This window comes from Phoenix dactylifera, chromosome 15, assembly GCF_051530095.1.
Source record: "Phoenix dactylifera cultivar Ajwa chromosome 15, Ajwa_hap1_PhDact_Kaust_v1.1, whole genome shotgun sequence".
In the NCBI taxonomy this organism is placed as follows: domain Eukaryota; kingdom Viridiplantae; phylum Streptophyta; class Magnoliopsida; order Arecales; family Arecaceae; genus Phoenix; species Phoenix dactylifera.
In genome coordinates, this window is record NC_143204.1 from 21,615,266 (window position 1) to 21,635,761 (window position 20,496).

Sequence of the window (20,496 nt, forward strand, 5' to 3'; positions counted from 1 at the left end):
ACCCAGTGGAAAGATTCAAACAACTTCTGGAGTCTATCAATAATCCGAAGGAGAAAATAGATTGGCATGGCAGGTAACACAGACTGCAAGGAGATAAAATCAAGAGAAAAACCTCCCCTCAAGAACCTACCTATCAAGGAGATAGACCGACGCTCACAAGCAATATTATACTCTTCATCCGAAAACACAATCGCCTCCGCCAACCTTTCTTGAAGCCGAGCGATTTCAACCTCAGAAACCTTCTGAGACTCCCTCTGTAAGAGCATGGGATCAACTTTGTGGATGTTCAGATGCTTGTAGTGTTCTGTGGACGGGGAAAAGATCCAAGTGTCCTTAAGAATCATCTTGTACCATGACTTGATTTGAGCTATAAGTTGTTCAAATTTTAACAAGGTGTTGGCTTTTGGTTGGGGAAGAACACCTCAGCAGTTAGAGAAAAAACAAAAAAAAAAAAAAAAGATGAAAAAAATCTGATGGTGCCAAATGGTTCATCTAGTAAAATTATTGGTGGGGCCTAGATTCGAGTTCCGTCCTCACCCAAAGTTTGGACAGGCTTCCTTCCATCCTTGTCTCTTTAAAAATTTATGTTAAAAAAAATCTCCCCATATTATTGTTGTTCAGATTCTTCCAATGTTGTGCAATTCATGGTGAGGTTAGATTATCGTACAAACACTGGTAGTCGCAATCATCACCGACACTATTGGATCTGGGAAGTTACATGCTGGTCCCCAGTATTCCGGCTTGTAATAGTTCAGACTTTGGACAATGCTAGTGATCCTTTCATGAGCCTAAAGGCACGATCTGATCAGGTCATGAGTGATCCGATTCAATCCGATTTTTTATTCGTACTTTAATTTTAAAATCAGGTTCAACACAATAGAAAATTGGATCATATCGGATCCGTTGCTATAATTTTTGACCCAACAGATTATTTGGGTTGGGTGAAGTCCATATATAATCCTGATCCAACTAAAAAATCCGAGTCTGGTTTGGATCAATCCATACATAGCTTCGGAACTTGTTTGCACTCCCCGTAGCCCGTGGGCCTAAATTATTTTACGAATTTGGGTCGGATCAGATCGGATTGAGTTATGATGAGTCGTAGGATTGAAAATCCAAAATTACTCAAATTTCAAAAGTGTCAAGACGGGTCGAGTTTGAATTTAGTAAACCTAGCTCCGATCCGAAAAATAAAACGAGTCTAATTTTAAGACCTGGCCCGGTCTTATGCATCCTCCAAAATAAGTCAAGTTGGGTCTAAATGAGTTGGATCGGATCGGGCCATAAATCGGATCGACCTATTTGCAGCCTTAACGAACCGTTGTCCCTGCAGGACATTGTGTTCGCATTCTATGCTCTTGGGCTCAAAGGGAGTAGAGACAACTAAAGACCACGGTGGAATTCCAAAGCATGTTGAGATTGTACCAGGGGCTATGCGCGGTGGATAAGAAGAGAGAACGACAAATAGCGCCCATGAAAAGTGCACAGGCTTGAAACCAAAGGTTTAAATTTTGTGGATGTGATGCAAGAAAAATGTTTCACATGGATTCTGTCCGCAGGTTTCCTCAATAAGCTGTTTCTTAAAAGCTTTTTACTACGCCATTTTCTTCCACAGAAAATTCCGAACTGCCCGTCTTCTGCATTGAAATTTCAGGTAGGTGACATGTTCGAATTATGTGTATCATTGAAAAACTAATCTCCACAACTTGATGCAGATTCTCAGCATCCTTCATTGTTAACTTCTTCATTGTATTCAGACTATGAGAAAGCTCTTTTTTCCCATGGCCTAGTTAGAATTAGGTGTGCTAATGCTAAACATGGATCAAATATAACATCAATTGAGTGATTGGGTGTTTTGTGTGTGAGAGTGCATAGGAAGAAGGCATCGAGAAACCATCCTTTCAATATCATGCTTAATCTTTTATTTGCTTACAACATCAACCATTTTAGTTTCTCGACGCGGTCATATTAATATGAAATGAATTGGAATTTCACATTAGGCTGCAGCAAAAATGACAGTTGAAGTAATTTCTCAAAGACTATTGACTGTCACCATATTTTTGTCTCCAACGCCAGCATGGAATATGCCAACCAACTCATACCTTTAGACAAGTTGGAAGGTTCTCAGCTTGTACAACACTGAGAATTGTTTATGTGAACAGTTGATCTTATGTGGCATATCAAAACTGTTAGGTGAAATTAATTTAAGGCTTTCAATGAACTAAATGGACCAGCTAGTGTTGAGGTCAGTAACTTATACAGAACCTAGAATGGTAAATGCTAGCAAAAGAGCAAATGAGATTCTTGTAGTGCATCATTAGAATCTCCGAGTCGCTGATCAAATTAAACGAGTTCATAACAACTATACCTTAATCATTCTCGGCGGTGGTATAGAGATGATCAGATATATTTAAATCATTATCTGAAGCCCTAGTTGGTTCACTGTATCTACCTTTTTCAATCACACATGATAAAAGGTTGGAAACTGCATTTAAGATTCCATATATTGGAGGATGACTCAGCTCTTGTTTTTTTAAATTAAGGTTTTATAGGAAAGGAGAAGATAGAAGATCACAAGGGGGAATTAAATTGGTCAATCCCCACAGCTAGCCTTGGGGGCCATTTGCCTAGTAGGCTTTTCATACATGATATTATGATCACACTCTCCTCAAAACACTTGGCTGGAAAATGAATGGACTTCCCAACAGACAAATCCACTAATTAGTTAAGAAAATAATGACAGTCCAGAGATTTTTAAGCAACCAAACCATTTACCACAGGCCAAGTGGTTCTCAAGTTCTTTTCCACCCACGCCCCCTTCCTTAAACTTCACATCAGTATCTCCGGTCTCATATCTCATTAATTAGGTGGGATTTCAACCTCCTATAACCATGTTTCAGTGCCAAGCTTCATGCTCTCTTTCCCGTTTTTACAGGTGGCGAGTCTATTTCTCCTGCAAAATTTCCATGAAAGAAATAGAAAGGCTTCAAAGTACTCCAAGATTGCTTCTAAATGAGACAAGGGCATCAGGGTGGGTGGGTTGCAGCAATGGGTATTAGAAAAGTTGCTGTTATTAGCACCCTTACGGGTTCCATGAATAAAGAGTCATTGAATGATATCATATACAGAAAAATGGCTCTCCTCATCAGTTCCTGTTGGTTTTTCATCACCAATTCTCTGATCCTTCTGGTTAGCATTTTAGCCAGACAAGCTTTCAGGTAACTGAATTTGAATACGAGATTTCTTTTCCTTTTAGAATTGTTATGTTGTGTAGAATCTGATAGGTTCTTCTCTCTCTCTCTCTTTCTCTCTGTCTCTGTGTAGAATATTTAAGGTAGAGGATAGTTCTCGGAAGGATGATTCCAAAGTTTTGGCAATGAAGGACTCTAGGCGTCTAGAGCTGGTGCCAAATATCACTGAGTTGGAGGAGAAGGATTATGAATTCTTGCACGATAAAGAAACACCGAGTTTCAGTTTTAAGTTTCAGTACCAAATTTCTGAAGAACGGAGAGGAAGCAATGATGAAGCTGTCGTTCCTATTCCTCAAAAAGAAGGACCCATGATTCCTGTTGCTAAGGGAAAAGAATCATCCATAACCACGAACATCAGTAAGTATCACTTCTTATCCAATAAAGATTTCAGTGAAGTTGTACAAGAACCAGAGGTCAAGACTTTCCATGTCGAGGAGTCGAATATTTTCTCCGAAACAAATTATTTTTATGATAAAGACACACTAGACAACAGGTCAGATAACAGTCTACTGTCAGCAAAAGATTTTCGCCAATCTGCAGTCAAAGCTGTTGATGTTGATAATTTTTTGAAGAAGCAAGGTGAGCCGGAAGATGTGTTATCGACCGAAAACAAGCTTCTAGGGAAGGAAAATGCCACTAATTCTGAGACTAGTTCATTGAGTGAGAAAGAAATAGGCTTTCTGTTTTCAAAATATTTACAAGAACCCTATGTGGAAAATGTTAGTATTGATAGTCTAAATGCCATAAGGAAGCTAGGTAAGTCAGAAGATGTCTTATTGATCGAAAAGCAGCTCTTGGAGAAGGAAATGGCTCTCAATTCTAAGACTAGTTCGTTGGGTGAGAAAGAAGTAATGGATGGTACAAGGTTGTTGTCAGAGGATTTCTCTAGCTTTGACTCAGATTTTGAATCTCTTAGTCTCAGTGATGGTTATTCAGTAAAGGACTTCATCATGGATTCAGGCAGCGAGGGTTTATTATCAGAGAGAGATTTTGTCGGGTACAAGCTGAAGTCAGATACTACAGGAGATTCAACGAAAACCCACAGTTATAAAGCAGAATTATTGAAAATTCACAGGCTGAAAGAAGACCAGCTTCCATCTTCTGATGCAGGATCAACAGATTACAGAGGTTGTTTCCCATATATTGGGAATAGAATCAATTCTAAGAACATTCATTCAGATGATGTCTGGTCAGAGAATGGGCTGAGCAAACCTGAATCAGATAAAAAAGAATTGAATGAAGGAGATGCTGAATCAAGGGAAGTCCGAAAGTTCAAAGAAACAAGATGGCCTGGTTCGAATGCATTGCACGTAGAATTCACTGATTCCAGTGATGTTGAGCATTGTTCAATTAAAAATATTGGCAGTTTCAGAAAGAGCTTGGATGAAGTCGTGTCTGCAAATGTTTCAGCCAACCCAGAAACTATACTTGAGGGCTTAGATGAAAGAAAGATGCATAATTTTGAGGAAACCAGTTCAGAGTCTTCAAACACAAGATGTGATGGTTCTACTGGTAGCCCTTTGAGACCAATTCACCTTGCAGACCAAGAGGACGCAATGGAGCTCATAAGAGGGATGGATGAACTAGTACAGAAATCAGAAGTTGGAAGTGAAAAGAAACCACCAGAGAAGGACCTAAAGAAAAGTGAAGAGAACAATCTGAAGGATCTGAATGATGAGGATTTTGATGAATTAGAGTCTCTCTGGGAACACCAGGATCTGATAGAACAGCTAAAAATGGAACTGAGGAAAGCGAAGGCCATCGGACTTCCAACCATTTTAGAAGAATCAGAAAGCCCAAAGACGGTCGAGGATCTGAAGCCATGGAAGATCGATGAGCAGTTTTTGCATGAGGATCCGATGGACGAGTTGCCCAAGTTTTACAGGAGCTATAGAGAGAGGATGAGGAATTTCGATATCTTAAACTATCAAAAGATGTATGCAATAGGTGGGTACAAATCTATCTCCTTTGTTCTTGGCAGCATCTCGTCAAAATTTCAGTGCTTAGTTTGTATTTCATTTATTCCACCCTCTTTTCACTTAGCATGTTGACTTCAAAGAAATGTCAATTATTTAGTAATACTGTTAAGAATCACATACTTTAGCAGGTCAATAACATATGTACTTCTCTTTCTCATCTGTTCACAGGCTTTCTCCAACTGAAGGATCCCCTTCAATCATGGGGGTCTCAAAAACCTTCGATTCCTACGATCACATCCATTATTTCCCAAGTTTTCTGGCCTTGTCATCGTAAATCCAACATGGATCCATCAGAGAAGTTCATCAAGGAGCTCTGGAATGACTTGGAAACAGTGTATGTTGGGCAAACATGCCTTTCATGGGAGTTCCTCCGCTGGCAGTATGAAAAGACTCGGGAACTACCAGAATCTGATCCTTACAGGAGCCATCAATACAATCAAGTGGCTGGAGAATTTCAGCAGTTTCAAGTGATAGTACAGAGGTTTATAGAGGATGAGTCCTTCCAAGGGCCGAGGCTACCAAATTATGTTAAGAATAGATGCGTTCTTCGAAATCTTCTTCAAGTACCTGTCATCGAAGGTAAACTGAAAGAAAGTACTATTAACTACCAAAAGGAAAAAGCATGCAGTAAGTGCTTCAATATATCCATGTCCAAAATGCGATATTACATGCTTGCCAACAGTTTATAAGATGCATTTGTATAGAGGTTTTCATGTCATATGCCTTATTAATCTTACTTTGCTGATATCGATGTTTTAGATTGCGCAAGCTTGCCACGAAATTTTAGGTTTCTGACAAATTTGTTTGACTTCTTTTTTTATTCCTTAAAATAGAATATGTTCATGCATAGTTTGGCAAATTCATCTTCTGGTATTAACTTGCTAAAAAAAAAAAGTTACTTGACAAATCTAAAGCCCTAAGCCTGGTTATGTTACAGAGGATTTTTTGAAGGATAAAATGGAGGAACAAAGAAATGGTAATGATGTGATTACAAGTGAAATGTTAGAAGACATCATGGAAGAGTCGATTAGAATATTCTGGAAATTTGTCAAGGCAGACAAAGATGAAACTCCAGCGATCTTAAAGGGGCTAGTGGGAAGCCAGGTTGAACTTCAAAACCCATCGGACTATGAAGTCATGATGGATATTGAAGCAATATTGCAGAAGGTAGGCTTACAATTTTCCTTGCAATTAAGAGATGCTGCATTACTATAGAATAGTAGAATTAAACTTTGTATCTGTTTCTGGTTTTAAGCTCGTTGGAATTGTCAATCGGGATAGCACAAAATCATGACATTCTCCACTGAATCCATTAACTGGCTTTGATGCTTACTATTTGTAATAAAGATAAACATGAACTTATGCATCTCATTAGAGTATACAACATTAGCATCTTAAGATTCCTTCTGTTTAGAAAAAATCAGTACTTTGAAAGAGTCCCTAATAGATCGATAGCAATGATCGCCATAGAATACTTTTTCTATTCTAACCATCCTTTTTTTTCTGTGGTGCAGAAAGAGAAGAAATTAAAAGACATTCTGAGAACTGGCAATTGCCTAGTCAAGAAGTTCAAAAAGCCAAAGGAGGACCGATCCAATCAAGACCTTTTCTTCTCTCAGGTTGACCTGAAGTTGGTAGCAAGAGTACTGAAGATGTCCAGAATTACAACTGATCAGCTGCTGTGGTGTCATAAAAAACTGAAAATGATAACTTTTGTAGACAGAAAGATCCATAGGGAGCCTGCATTTTTGTTATTTCCATGTTGAGATTGATGCTATTCCTGTTTGAGTGTAATTTGCATGATCTAGGAGAACCAGGTTTACCATATGCTGTTCTCCACATAGGTTCCTCAGGGTTCATTACTGTGATAATAATGGACCTTTGTTTAGATTGTTAATTAACTAACTATATAGCAGTTACTTGTATGGACAAAGTTTTTCCCCCGGGTAGTTCTATATACACCCCCCCTATTGCTCAGGACACCCCCCAAAAACCAAAAAAAAAATACCCAAACTAACCTTTAGTGTAATTACCATATTGCCCTTGAAATTTTCTCATACACCCCCCCTTCCTCCTCCTCCGTTTCGTTTTGAAAAGAAAAAAAAAACCCCCCCTCAAACCCCCCTTAAACCCCTCGATCCATTTACATCGTTTAGGCGATCTTTGAAGGAGATTTAAGCCCCATTCGAAGCATGGACAAGCAACTAGTGATTTGGGACGAAGAATCGGCCGCAAAGGTACGTGTTCCACCTTATTTCGAAATTTTTTTTTTTCACGGTTCGTGCTCCGTTCGGCACTGGATCGCCGAACAAAAGGCTTCTGTTCGGCTGCACAGTGCCGAACAGAAGCCTTCTGTTCGGCACTGGATCGCCGAACAGAAGCCTTCTGTTCGGCTGCACAGTGCCGAACAGAAGCCTTCTGTTCGGCACTGTGCAGCCGAACAGAAGGCTTCTGCTCGGTTGAGGGTTGCCGAACAGAAGGCTTCTGTTCGGCACTGTGCAGCCGAACAGAAGCCTTCTGGTGCCAAATCGCGTGCCGTGCTGAATTTTGTGCCGAACAGATCCTCTGATTCATTAATTCTTGGTGATAAATTATTTTATATGTAGGGCTATGCTACAACCGAATCGAGTATAATTGGATCAGAATTTGTACTGGATTACACAAGCGAATTTACAACTTACGAGGTATTATAATGTATTGTGCAATTTTGTAATAGTTTAGCGAGCTATTTTTACAACTGTGTACTTACATAAATTGTTTAATGTATAGATCTTCAAGAGTAGAGAGGACTTGTGTAATTGGTGTCGTGAAGCTGGGAGGCGAAATGGTTTTGTTGTTGTAATCAAATCATCCGATGCAGGTACCATTTCTAAGAAACCCAGAATTACGTTAGGTTGTGAGAGGGGTGGGACGTACCGAACCAAAAAAGAAAAGCGAATAAAGACTGCCTGTGGGACAAAGAAGTGTGGATGCCCTTTTGCATTAAGAGGAAAGAAATTGGATACTGCGGATGATTGGATATTACTGGTCGTATGTGGAGTGCACAATCATCCCGCTGCAGAGAATCTGGAGGGGCACTCATATGCAGGGAGATTATCTGAGCAGGAGACGGAATTGTTAGTGGATATGTCGAAGAGTTTGGTTCGTCCAAAGGACATATTATCCACATTGAAGGAAAGAGATGCCCTCAATGTTACGACTATCAAGACTATCTACAATGTACGTCAACGGTTTAAGGTTGCAGAGAAAGCCGGGAGGTCTGAAATGCAACATCTATTAGGTAAATTATCAGAGGCTAAATATATTGAGTGGCATAGGAATTGTACTAATACGGATGTTGTGCATGACTTATTTTGGGCACACCCTGGCAGCATTGATTTGTTCCGTGCATTTCTCCGTGTGTTGATAATGGATTGCACGTACAAGACGAATAGGTATCGTCTTCCGCTCTTAGAGATTGTGGGGGTGACATCTACTGACATGACATTTTCAGTTGCTTTTGTATACTTAAATTCTGAGGGGGAAGAAAGCTATACTTGGGCATTAGAGAGATTGCGCAGTGTCATAGCTGATGATGTTTTGCCTGAGTTGATTGTTACAGATAGAGACTTGGCTTTGATGAATGCAATTCATAAAGTATTTTCTACTGCTAGACATTTATTATGTAGATGGCATATTAGTAGGAATGTTTTGGCCAAGTGCAAAAAAATTTTCGAATTGAAGGAGAAATGGGATAAATTTATTATGAGTTGGAATGTACTAGTGCTGTCCTCCACGGAAGACGAGTATAATGATCGCTGGAGTGCACTGCAGAGAGAGTTCGGTACCTATCCAGATGCACTACAGTATGTGTCAGATACTTGGCTGAGCAAATACAAGGAAAGATTTGTTGCGGCGTGGACGGATACATGCAGGCACTACGGAAATGTGACGACAAATAGGTATCACAAATAAAGACTCATTTAATTTTAATTTGCCTCAATTCTTATATCTAACTTTCATTTGTTTACTAGGGTCGAGAGTGCACATGCAAAGCTCAAAAAGCAGCTTGGATCAAGCCAAGGAAGTTTCGAGTCATCTTGGACTAGAATAAATGGATTGATTGAGTTGCAGCACAGCTCCGTTAAAGCCTCATTGGAGAAGAGTTTATTGGTAGTGCAGCACAACTTCAAGCCAGCTGAATTCAAAGAGTTGCGAGGTTTCATATCTATAAGTGCGTTAAATCATGTCCTCGCCCAATCGAAACGAGCCAATTCAGTTGGGTTTGATGATTCAAATTGTGGGTGCGCTATTCGACGCACACATGGTATACCATGTGCTCACCAGATTGCGCGGTACAGGGTGGAAGGTCGGCCCATTCCTCTCGACTGCATAGATCCTCATTGGAGGAAACTTGATATTCTGCCTACCCCCCCGTGCAGCCAATTCAGTTGAGTTGTGATGCAGAGTTAGATTTGATTGCGCTACGATTCAAGAAGTTAGATGGGGCTTCTCAATTGCAGATGATCAAGAAGTTACGAGAGATTGCAAGTCCAGATAGTACACCTCTTTTAGAGCCTGCAAAACGGAAGACTGGTTCACGTGGGCGCGCTTCAATGAAGGTTGATACGTCTACTCGACGTGACCCGTCTGCGTTTGAGTTGGTTCTATCTGGACAGGATAGTTATTCACCTGGTGTTGAGAAAGTTACCATCCGCAATCCATCTACTCAGATTCAAAAGAGGCGGCCCAAGCAAAAGGTAAGTACCAAATATTTATTTCCTTACAATAGGTATCACAACGTCTACGGGACGGTCCGTGCCGTGCCGGTATGTGATGTGCCGATACGGGACATGTCGGGACGTGCCGTGCCGAGATGTGCCGATACGGGACATGTCGGGACGTGCCGTGCCGAGATGTGCCGATACGGGATGTGCCGTGCCGAGATGTGCCGATACGGGACATGTCGGTACGTGCCGTGCCGAGATGTGCCGATACGGGACATGTCGGGACGTGCCGTGCCGTGCCGGTACGGGAAGTGCTGAGACGGATAACTATTTGGATATTTCTGCCATTGTTACATATTTTCTATCATTTGATATTATTTGCAGGTTTTTCGTACTAGAGCCCAGTCACATACGCCCATTATCTATATTGATGCTATTCCTTCTGCCTTGAGACCATACATCCAGCATATCAAGGATGTAAAAGCTGATGGGAATTGCGGATTTAGGGCAATAGCTGACTTACTGGGATTTGGAGAAGATGACTGGGTGCGTGTTAGGAAGGATTTATTGCAAGAGTTGCAATGTCATTCGGACCACTATCGCACATTATATGGTGTGGAAGGGACGATTGCTGAGATCACTCATGCATTATCATATTATGATGATTGTCCACCATATGACAGATGGATGACTATGCCGGACATGGGTCATCTTATAGCATCCTGCTATAATGTTGTCCTATACCATCTCTCGTTGCAACAATGTCTGACCTTCCTACCTCTCCGTTCTGTGCCAGTACCTCTTCTATCCCGCAAAGATATCGCTATCGGATTCGTAAATGGAAATCATTTTGTTGAGGTACTACGTTCACAACACTTGCGAATATTTAATTTTGCTTATTTAATTTTGCTTATTTATAATTTTGTAGCTATTAATATTTTCTTATTTCTAATTTTGAAGGTGTTCTTGTTGCCGGTGTTGGAATCCCTCGCACGCCGCAGAAAATTTCAGAAAAATTCTGCGCGCAGCGGAAGACATGCGCGAGATTCCGTTCATCGCATGAACATATTTTAAAACCGTCGTTCGTAGATAGATTAGGATTAAATACTTTTTATATGATTAAGAAGATCAGATCTTCACCTTGTGCGGGTAGATGATCACCGCAATCTGATGATCGTGGTATTTGTTGAAGGTTCGCTTAAAGCCGCACACGCGTCCGGCCTCTACAGGTATCCACACGAGGAAAGGACCGATCAAAGCTCTCGAATCTCCCCGGGGTGCTAGCTCCCTTGCAGAGATGTCTTTTGATGGTTGAAAACCTCCCTTTGAATCAACTCTTGATTGCCTTGGGGAGGAGGAAGAAGAAGGATGGATCCAAGGAAGAAAAACAAAAGCCTTGCAGCCTTTTCTTTTCCCTTTGTCTTGGAACCAAAAATGGATGAAGGAAAGGATGCACGTCTCCCTATATTTTTCATTGTCTCACGGCTGAAAAACTTGATTGGAGAGGTGCTGTTCATGGCTCTTAAGGAGAGGAGAAATCCCCACCTACTTCCAAGGAGGGAGGTCCAAGGGGGGGCCCGCATGCCCTCCTTTTTTTTTTTTTTGTTGGCGGCTGAAAACCTAGATTGGAGAAGGGGGCTTTTCATCACGGCACAAAAGGGTGGAGGAATTCACCTGGTACGGCTGCCCCCTTGCCCTCATTTAATGTGGCATGTGGAGCTCCTAAAAAATAGGAGCTCCAAACCTATCCATAAGGAGAGAGGAGGGGCGTACGCCCCTCCTTCTTTTCCTTACGTAAAACCCAAGGAGGGGCGTACGCCCCTCCCTTTTATTCTCTCTAATCTCATGCCCCTATGGTTCAGCCCCTACTTAATCTAATTAAGTGGGGAAAGTTGGGTCCAATGATGAGTCTAATCCTACTCCCAATAGGATTAGGTGCAGCCTTTTTCCTTTCCTTTCAAATCCTAATCCAATTAGGATTTAATTGAACCATGACTCAATTGAACTCTTCAATCCTAATCCAATTATGAGTCTTTTAAATAATTAGATTAAAATTAATTAGGACTTAAGAAATCCTAATCTAATTAGGACTTATATAATTCTAGTCCTAATCCAATTAGGACTCTAATTTGAATCCGAGTCCTAATCTAATTAGGACTTCTAGGAATCCTACTCCAAGTAGGATTTCAAGTTGAATTCAAAATCCTAATTCAATTAGGATTTTAGGAATCCTACTCTAAGTAGGACTCTAATTTAATTTGATCAAGTCCAATTAATTAAATCCAATTAATTCAATTAAATTACAATCCAATTGCAATTATTCCTTCTTCAACTCACTAACTCTTAGTGGGTTTACCAATTATCAATCAAATTGATAATTATAAATTATTCGTGATTCTAAATCATAATTCAACCATCGGATCGGTCAATACCTCTAATGTGTGTGACCCCATAGGTTCTATTCTATCTGGTAGTGAGATATATTGCGATCTCTATCACAATATCATTGAAAACTCCTTTCAATGGGTTGGAATAATTCCAACTCTTCTCATTTGGGTTCACTGATCACCAAGTGAATGCCTCTGAGTCTCACAATCCACCAGTGACACCTAGCAGCATGTAGTGGCAACCCAGCAGAATGGAATGATGAACCTCTAGGTGCAGTTATCATATGATACAGTCCTTCTATCGTGGATCCCTACAGGACGGAGGTCATGGATAACTCGTCAAACCCCATCGTCTGTCATATGTCAAGATTTATTCGACTTAAGTTCGAGAATGGAAAACTCCTTTTCCACTGTACATACTACCCCGGCCGAGGATTTACGAACTCAGTCTCATAAATCACATAGGATCTCTCTTAACCTATCAAGATCGATAGATTCCATCTAGATGCACCCCTACTCCTACAATGAACCTACTGCAGCCAATCTGCACCACAAGAACCCAATTGGCTAGGGCTCATGTTTATGTGCTCGTCAAACTACAGCAACCTCACTGTGAATAGCCGAGGCATCGCAGGTCAAAGGACCAGTCATACAACTGCAGCATCAAGTAAGTCACTGACGAGTGGATAGACATCCAAGTGACTACTTGCTATGGTCACGCTCAGTACCCTTGTTCTCTAACAAGCACTTGTACAATTGCTCCAGTGTCGCCACACTGTGGACTCAAGACTCGTCCATCAAAGAAAGCGATCTGTGCACTAATCTCAGCGGATCGATCACCGTCCTCGTGATGATCCATCGATCAGGAGCAATTCAGAAATTAATCACCAATGACACATGCCTCAAATTCTCAACTCTTGAGAATATGCGTCATCATCTTATTAATTTCTTGGACGATTCATGGACACATAAGAACATGTGAATGAAAAGAATGCCCATTCTAATAAATTCATTATTAGGTCAAGTACAAATTTATGTCCCAGAATAAAATAATGCGTCAGCCAAATTGGCTTCTAGGGCATACTTCTAACAATCTCCCACTTGCACTAAAGCCAATCAGCTATAAACCTAAGCCCCATCTTCTCAAGATGCGCTTCAGTTTTCTGCTGACTTATCTGCTTAGTGAATGGGTCCACCACATTTCCTGTGGAGTCTACTCTCTGATCCTTTACTTATTTCTTTTCAAGGTAGTCGCTTATTAGGTTAAACCACCGCTCTATGTGCTTCGGCTTCTGGTGAGACCTTGGCTCTTTAGCTAGTGCTATGGTGCCTTTGTTATCGCAGTAGCATGTTATGGCATCTGATGACATTACACCTAACTCCGCAATAAACTTCTTAAACCAGAAGGTTTCCACTGCACCCTTAGATACGGCTTTAACATTCAGCTTCTAAGGTAGAATCTACAATAATCGGTTGTTTGGAACTCTTCCAATTTACTGAACCATCATTGCATATAATCTGATGTAGACTTTCTATCATCAATATGTGTGCATCCTTCTACCTTCAACTCTGATCTTCTTCCAAAGACCAAGAACATGTCTGTAGTTCTTCTCAAGTACTTAAGACTGTTCTTCACAGCTATCCAGTGCTTCTTGCCTGGATTTGACTGATATATGCTCGTGACACTCACAGCATGTACTATATCAAGTCATGTACATAGCATGGTATACATGAGGCTCCCTATAGCCGAAGTATAAGGGATCTTGCTCATCCACTGAATCTCTTCAGATGTGTTGGGGCACATCTTCTTGAAGAGATTTACCCCATGCCTAAGGGGTAATAATCCCCTTTTAGAGGTTTTCATGCCGAACCTCTTCAACACTCCCTCTATGTAATATTCTGTGACAGGACAAGCATCCTCTTAGATCTATCTCTATAGACCTTAATTCCCAAAATATAGGATGCTTTTCCAAAGTCTATCATGGAGAATTCCTTAGACAACCAAACCTTGACTTAGGATATCATCCACGTACAATACGAGGAATGCAATAGCCCTCCCACTAACCTTCTTATAAACACATGGTTCCTCCTCGTTTCTTAAAGAAATCAAACGATTTGATTATATCGTTGAAACGAGTGTTCCAACTCCGAGATACTTGTTTTGTCCATAGATGGACCTTTGCAGCTTATAGACCTTGTGATCACCATCACAATATCATGATATGCTACAACAACAAGCAATATTCGAATGGACTTCAGCATGGCTACAGGTGAAAAAGTATCCTGATAATCAGTGCCTCCGCACTGACTATAACCTTTCGCCATTAGCCTTGCCTTATAGGTCTCTACCTAGCCATCCGAACTTAATTTTCTCTTGTAGATCCATTTAGACCCAATAGGTACTATACCTTCCGGTGAATCTACTAAGGTCCAGACTTGGTTGGAATGCATGGAGTCTATCTCTAACTTCATGGCTTCCAGCCATCTCTCGGAATCAATGTCTAACATCGCCTCGTTGTAGGTATTGGGATCCTTACCTTGATCCCTATCTCCCATGAGGAACACTTCCTCTACATCCTATGTAAGTATACCTAAGTACCTTTCAGGAGGATGGAAGATCCTACTAAATCTACGAGGTGGAGGAGGTACAACATGTACTGGCTCGATATGAATAGGTTCTATAGGCACAATGGCTCGTTGCTCTTTAGAGACTTTCTCTTCAAGCTCAATTTTTCTCCTACTGCCTCTATCAAGGATAAACTATTTTCCATGAAGATAGCATGTCGGCTCACAAACACTTTGTGATTCTCTGGGATGTAAAATTGTATCCAAATAACTCTTTAGGATATTCTATAAAACGAGCACTAATTGTCCTATCCTCTAACTTGTCCGCCTGTTGTCATTTGACTTGGGCCGGACATCCCCAAATCTTGAAATAACCAAGACTCAGCTTCTTACCATGTCATATCTCATATAGTGTGGTAGGAACAAACTTAGAGGAAACACTATTCAATATGTAAATAGCTGAAAATAGGGCATCTCTCTAAAGAAACAAGGGTTGATCAGTGAAGCTCATCATGGACCTGACAATATCCAATAGGATCTGATTCCTCCTCTCCGACACTCCGTTAAGCTGAGGTGTACCAGGAGGGATCCATTATGAAACTATACCATTCTCCTTGAGATAATCACGGAACTCTCCACTAAGGTATTCACCTCCTCGATCTGATCGAAGAACCTTAATGAGTTTTTCTGTTTGTTTTTCTACTTCATATCTGAACTCTTTGAACCTTTCAAAAATTTCAGATTTGTGTCTCATACACATATCCATACCGTGAGTAATCATCGGTAAATAAAGTAAAAAAAATTACAACCCCTAGCCTGCGCATCGAATGGGCCACACACATAAGTGTGTACTAGGGTAAGTATCGCAGTGGACCTCTCCCATGTCCTAAAAAGGATAATTTGGTCATCTTTCCTTGAAGGCAGAATTCACAAATCGGATATGACTCGAAAGTCAATGAGCTCAGAAGCCCATATTTCTTTAATTTGTTTATTCTGTCTTCTCCTATATGACCAAGCCTGAGGTGCCACAAATACTTTAGATTTATCTCATCTCTAGATCCTTTTGGATCCTATGGTACTCACTGTTTGCTCAGATACATTCACAGGTACATCCAAATGTAAGTGATAGAGACGGTCAATCATAAAACCATATGCATCCAATTTATTTCTCAAACAAATTGAACAATAGTCTTATAAAAATCTTTCTGTGCTAAACAAGATACAGAAATCAAATTTCTGTTTGCAACAGGTAGCAGTCTCTAAGTATCCTTTTAATAATGAGCATATCTGGCATACCTTCTGAAGGTCTGTCACCCTTCTTACTCTTTATGCTTTCCATGTATGTAGGACAGTTCCTCTTCCAATGGCCATCTTATGATGCAATGGAAACACTTTTCCTTGCAAGCGGCCTTTTTCTTGGAACTTCCTTACTTGGCCTTTTCTCGGTCTTCTGCCTTTTCACAGGTTTCTTCTTCTTCCAAGTAGACTCTCTCTTGGAAGTAGAAACCAACTTGACAGCGAGAACGATGCCCCTTGAACTCTTCAAGGTCCCTAAGGTAGTTACCAATTTATTTAACAATTTTTGTTTTGGTGCATACAATCTTGTTCATATGGTAGTTTACTATAAACTATTCATATGAAGCTAGAAGGAATTGCGGGATCAAATCCGTTTGCAATTCCTTGTGCATGGTCATGCCGAGCTTCTCAAGCTCCTCTAAGTCCTTTATCATGGTCAAACCATGATCATGGACAGACTGCCCATCACGCATCTTAGCCTTGAAGAGCCTCTTGGACACTTCAAAACATGCTGCGTGACTCTGTTCACCATACAACTCTTGTAAGTGATATAATATGTCCCTGGCAATCTTCATGTTCTCATGCTGGCATTAAAATTCATTGGAGATGGATGCCTTTGTGCAGCACCTAACTTTATTGTCATTGTTCGTCCACTTAGCATGCGTCTTACGCTGATCAGTGATCAGACGGATTGGTAACACGGAGATTCCATGGTCTAGCACATACCCTAATTTCTCACAATTCAAAACTATTTTGAAATTTGCTGAGCCAGTCTTTATAATTGGGTTTGGTCAAATGGTTGTTATATAGGATATGAGTTAAGAGTCTAGAAGCTGAATTTCTAATCCTCGGAGAGTAAAGATTCTAATTAGAATTTTGTACTTGATCTCTATTTATTTTAGGGCCTTTTAAAACAAATATACCTCCCACTATTTTCTCGAATCTCTCACACTCCTCTAGTAGAGAAACGGAAACCTTGCGACTCTAGGTTTCAAGTGGGGTGCTACGGTCCCACCAATTTACATACCACCTCACCTAACAGTTATTGGTGACAAATAAACGATGAGTGTACAACTCTTGTACAATGCTTCTCAAGCAAGTTGTAGCGCTATCAGGTCTCTAAGTAATGAAGACCTCACCTAACAGTTATTGGCCCCATTCCTTAGTTAAGTCGGACCCACCGTATAACCGCAGAAGTAAAGCCGTCATTGGGTCCCTCACCTAACAGTTATTGGGCCCAACCCTATCTTTACCCCTACAACATCTCATGCCTAATAGAGAGGTCCAGTCCCCCGATGCAACTTGCCCACTGTATCCAGCCGAGACAAATCAACGCCGGAAAGACCTTAGCAGCTCTACTACGGTGGAAGACCGCTAGACTTAATATTTTCGAGGAGATTTAATTTAGGTCTCTTTCATTTAATTATCTACATCTCATGCAAATAATTATCTACCCGCTATGCATAAACATAAACATAAACATCCACGCATAATAACAAAAATTAAACTGGTGATGATCATGGATCCAGGATGGGGTCATAGTACAAGCACATGCACGTCAATTGGTTAGATCGTCTTCAACTCTTGACTCGATCTTGAGCACCCTTGGTCCAATTGCGATCAACTCCTTGATCCATCTCCAATCAACCCTTGATCTCGATCCGCGCAAATCGTGCTTGTAGAGGCATGCACCGATCAACCATTGACATGCAAACACATCACAGATTACATCCCAGATAACTTTAAAAATAAATAAAATTAAATAATAGTTACAACCCTTTTTTATGAGACACGCAGGTCTCTAATACATCAATATAAGATGCATGCAGGCATCTGAAAATCTGATTTACATGCATCACATAACATCACAGAACATCTCAGACATTGCAGAACATTTCAGCACAATTAAAGGGTCCATCCATGATCATCACCATACGCATCTCATGCATTAAATAAAATTTACAGATCTGAATATTTAACAGATTATGTCATCTTATGAGTTGCTGATCATGCAAGATATGATTCGAAATATTTTTAATCTCATTAACAAATCAATAGAATCATTAATCTAATCGCATAGAAAATCAGCATGCAGAAAAATCAGCAAGCTGAAAATTCTGCATGCAGAAAAATTCAGCAAGCATAATCTTTAAATTTTCAGATCTATTATGCCTTAATCATTTAATCCTAATCTTAATCTACGCAACCATGGCTCTGATACCACTGTTGGAATCCCTCGCACGCCGCAGAAAATTTCAGAAAAATTCTGCGCGCAGCGGAAGACATGCGCGAGATTCCGTTCATCGCATGAACATATTTTAAAACCGTCGTTCGTAGATAGATTAGGATTAAATACTTTTTATATGATTAAGAAGATCAGATCTTCACCTTGTGCGGGTAGATGATCACCGCAATCTGATGATCGTGGTATTTGTTGAAGGTTCGCTTAAAGCCGCACACGCGTCCGGCCTCTACAGGTATCCACACGAGGAAAGGACCGATCAAAGCTCTCGAATCTCCCCGGGGTGCTAGCTCCCTTGCAGAGATGTCTTTTGATGGTTGAAAACCTCCCTTTGAATCAACTCTTGATTGCCTTGGGGAGGAGGAAGAAGAAGGATGGATCCAAGGAAGAAAAACAAAAGCCTTGCAGCCTTTTCTTTTCCCTTTGTCTTGGAACCAAAAATGGATGAAGGAAAGGATGCACGTCTCCCTATATTTTTCATTGTCTCACGACTGAAAAACTTGATTGGAGAGGTGCTGTTCATGGCTCTTAAGGAGAGGAGAAATCCCCACCTACTTCCAAGGAGGGAGGTCCAAGGGGGGGCCCGCATGCCCTCCTTTTTTTTTTTTTGTTGGCGGCTGAAAACCTAGATTGGAGAAGGGGGCTTTTCATCACGGCACAAAAGGGTGGAGGAATTCACCTGGTACGGCTGCCCCCTTGCCCTCATTTAATGTGGCATGTGGAGCTCCTAAAAAATAGGAGCTCCAAACCTATCCATAAGGAGAGAGGAGGGGCGTACTCCTAAAAAATAGGAGCTCCAAACCTATCCATAAGGAGAGAGGAGGGGCGTACGCCCCTCCTTCTTTTCCTTACGTAAAACCCAAGGAGGGGCGTACGCCCCTCCCTTTTATTCTCTCTAATCTCATGCCCCTATGGTTCAGCCCCTACTTAATCTAATTAAGTGGGGAAAGTTGGGTCCAATGATGAGTCTAATCCTACTCCCAATAGGATTAGGTGCAGCCTTTTTCCTTTCCTTTCAAATCCTAATCCAATTAGGATTTAATTGAACCATGACTCAATTGAACTCTTCAATCCTAATCCAATTATGAGTCTTTTAAATAATTAGATTAAAATTAATTAGGACTTAAGAAATCCTAATCTAATTAGGACTTATATAATTCTAGTCCTAATCCAATTAGGACTCTAATTTGAATCCGAGTCCTAATCTAATTAGGACTTCTAGGAATCCTACTCCAAGTAGGATTTCAAGTTGAATTCAAAATCCTAATTCAATTAGGATTTTAGGAATCCTACTCTAAGTAGGACTCTAATTTAATTTGATCAAGTCCAATTAATTAAATCCAATTAATTCAATTAAATTACAATCCAATTGCAATTATTCCTTCTTCAACTCACTAACTCTTAGTGGGTTTACCAATTATCAATCAAATTGATAATTATAAATTATTCGTGATTCTAAATCATAATTCAACCATCGGATCGGTCAATACCTCTAATGTGTGTGACCCCATAGGTTCTATTCTATCTGGTAGTGAGATATATTGCGATCTCTATCACAATATCATTGAAAACTCCTTTCAATGGGTTGGAATAATTCCAACTCTTCTCATTTGGGTTCACTGATCACCAAGTGAATGCCTCTGAGTCTCACAATCCACCAGTGACACCTAGCAGCATGTAGTGGCAACCCAGCATAATGGAATGATGAACCTCTAGGTGCAGTTATCATATGATACAGTCCTTCTATCGTGGATCCCTACAGGACGGAGGTCATGGATAACTCGTCAAACCCCATCGTCTGTCATATGTCAAGATTTATTCGACTTAAGTTCGAGAATGGAAAACTCCTTTTCCACTGTACATACTACCCCGGCCGAGGATTTACGAACTCAGTCTCATAAATCACATAGGATCTCTCTTAACCTATCAAGATCGATAGATTCCATCTAGATGCACCCCTACTCCTACAATGAACCTACTGCAGCCAATCTGCACCACAAGAACCCAATTGGCTAGGGCTCATGTTTATGTGCTCGTCAAACTACAGCAACCTCACTGTGAATAGCCGAG

General features: G+C 40.6%; 1 protein-coding gene and 1 long non-coding RNA gene across 4 annotated transcripts; one reads left to right on the top strand and one right to left on the bottom strand.

Moving 5' to 3' along the window:
- The first annotated feature begins 2,595 nt into the window (after positions 1-2,595).
- LOC103716422 (uncharacterized) lies at positions 2,596-7,155 on the top strand. 3 transcript variants are annotated; one of them, XM_039134311.3, is made up of 6 exons: positions 2,596-2,867; positions 2,936-3,218; positions 3,325-5,198; positions 5,399-5,857; positions 6,168-6,397; positions 6,745-7,155. In XM_039134311.3, the coding sequence occupies exons 2-6, from the start codon at positions 3,013-3,015 to the stop codon at positions 6,994-6,996; spliced, it is 3,021 nt and encodes a 1,006-aa protein (XP_038990239.2). In that variant the 5' UTR covers positions 2,596-2,867; positions 2,936-3,012; the 3' UTR covers positions 6,997-7,155. The 3 variants fall into 3 exon arrangements, with proteins under 3 accessions (XP_038990239.2, XP_017700522.3, XP_008802627.4); XM_017845033.5 differs by having other exon boundaries at positions 2,596-3,218; XM_008804405.6 differs by having other exon boundaries at positions 2,599-3,218; positions 5,399-5,809.
- A 9,885-nt stretch (positions 7,156-17,040) lies between these two features.
- On the bottom strand, positions 17,041-18,899 carry LOC149751265 (uncharacterized). The gene is made up of 2 exons (XR_016398583.1): positions 18,573-18,899; positions 17,041-18,151 (listed from the first exon to the last, which is right to left on the bottom strand). It is a non-coding gene; the product is annotated as an uncharacterized LOC149751265 (long non-coding RNA).
- Between the last annotated feature and the right edge of the window lie 1,597 nt (positions 18,900-20,496).

Excerpts from the sequence above, each read along its gene's own strand:
- LOC103716422 (XM_017845033.5), top strand. The coding sequence starts at position 3,013 with ATGAGACAAGGGCATCAGGGTGGGTGGGTTGCAGCAATGGGTATTAGA. Across the intron at positions 3,219-3,324 it reads TTAGCCAGACAAGCTTTCAG|AATATTTAAGGTAGAGGATA; the intron begins GTAACTGAATTT and ends GTCTCTGTGTAG. Across the intron at positions 5,858-6,167 it reads CCAAAAGGAAAAAGCATGCA|AGGATTTTTTGAAGGATAAA; the intron begins GTAAGTGCTTCA and ends GTTATGTTACAG.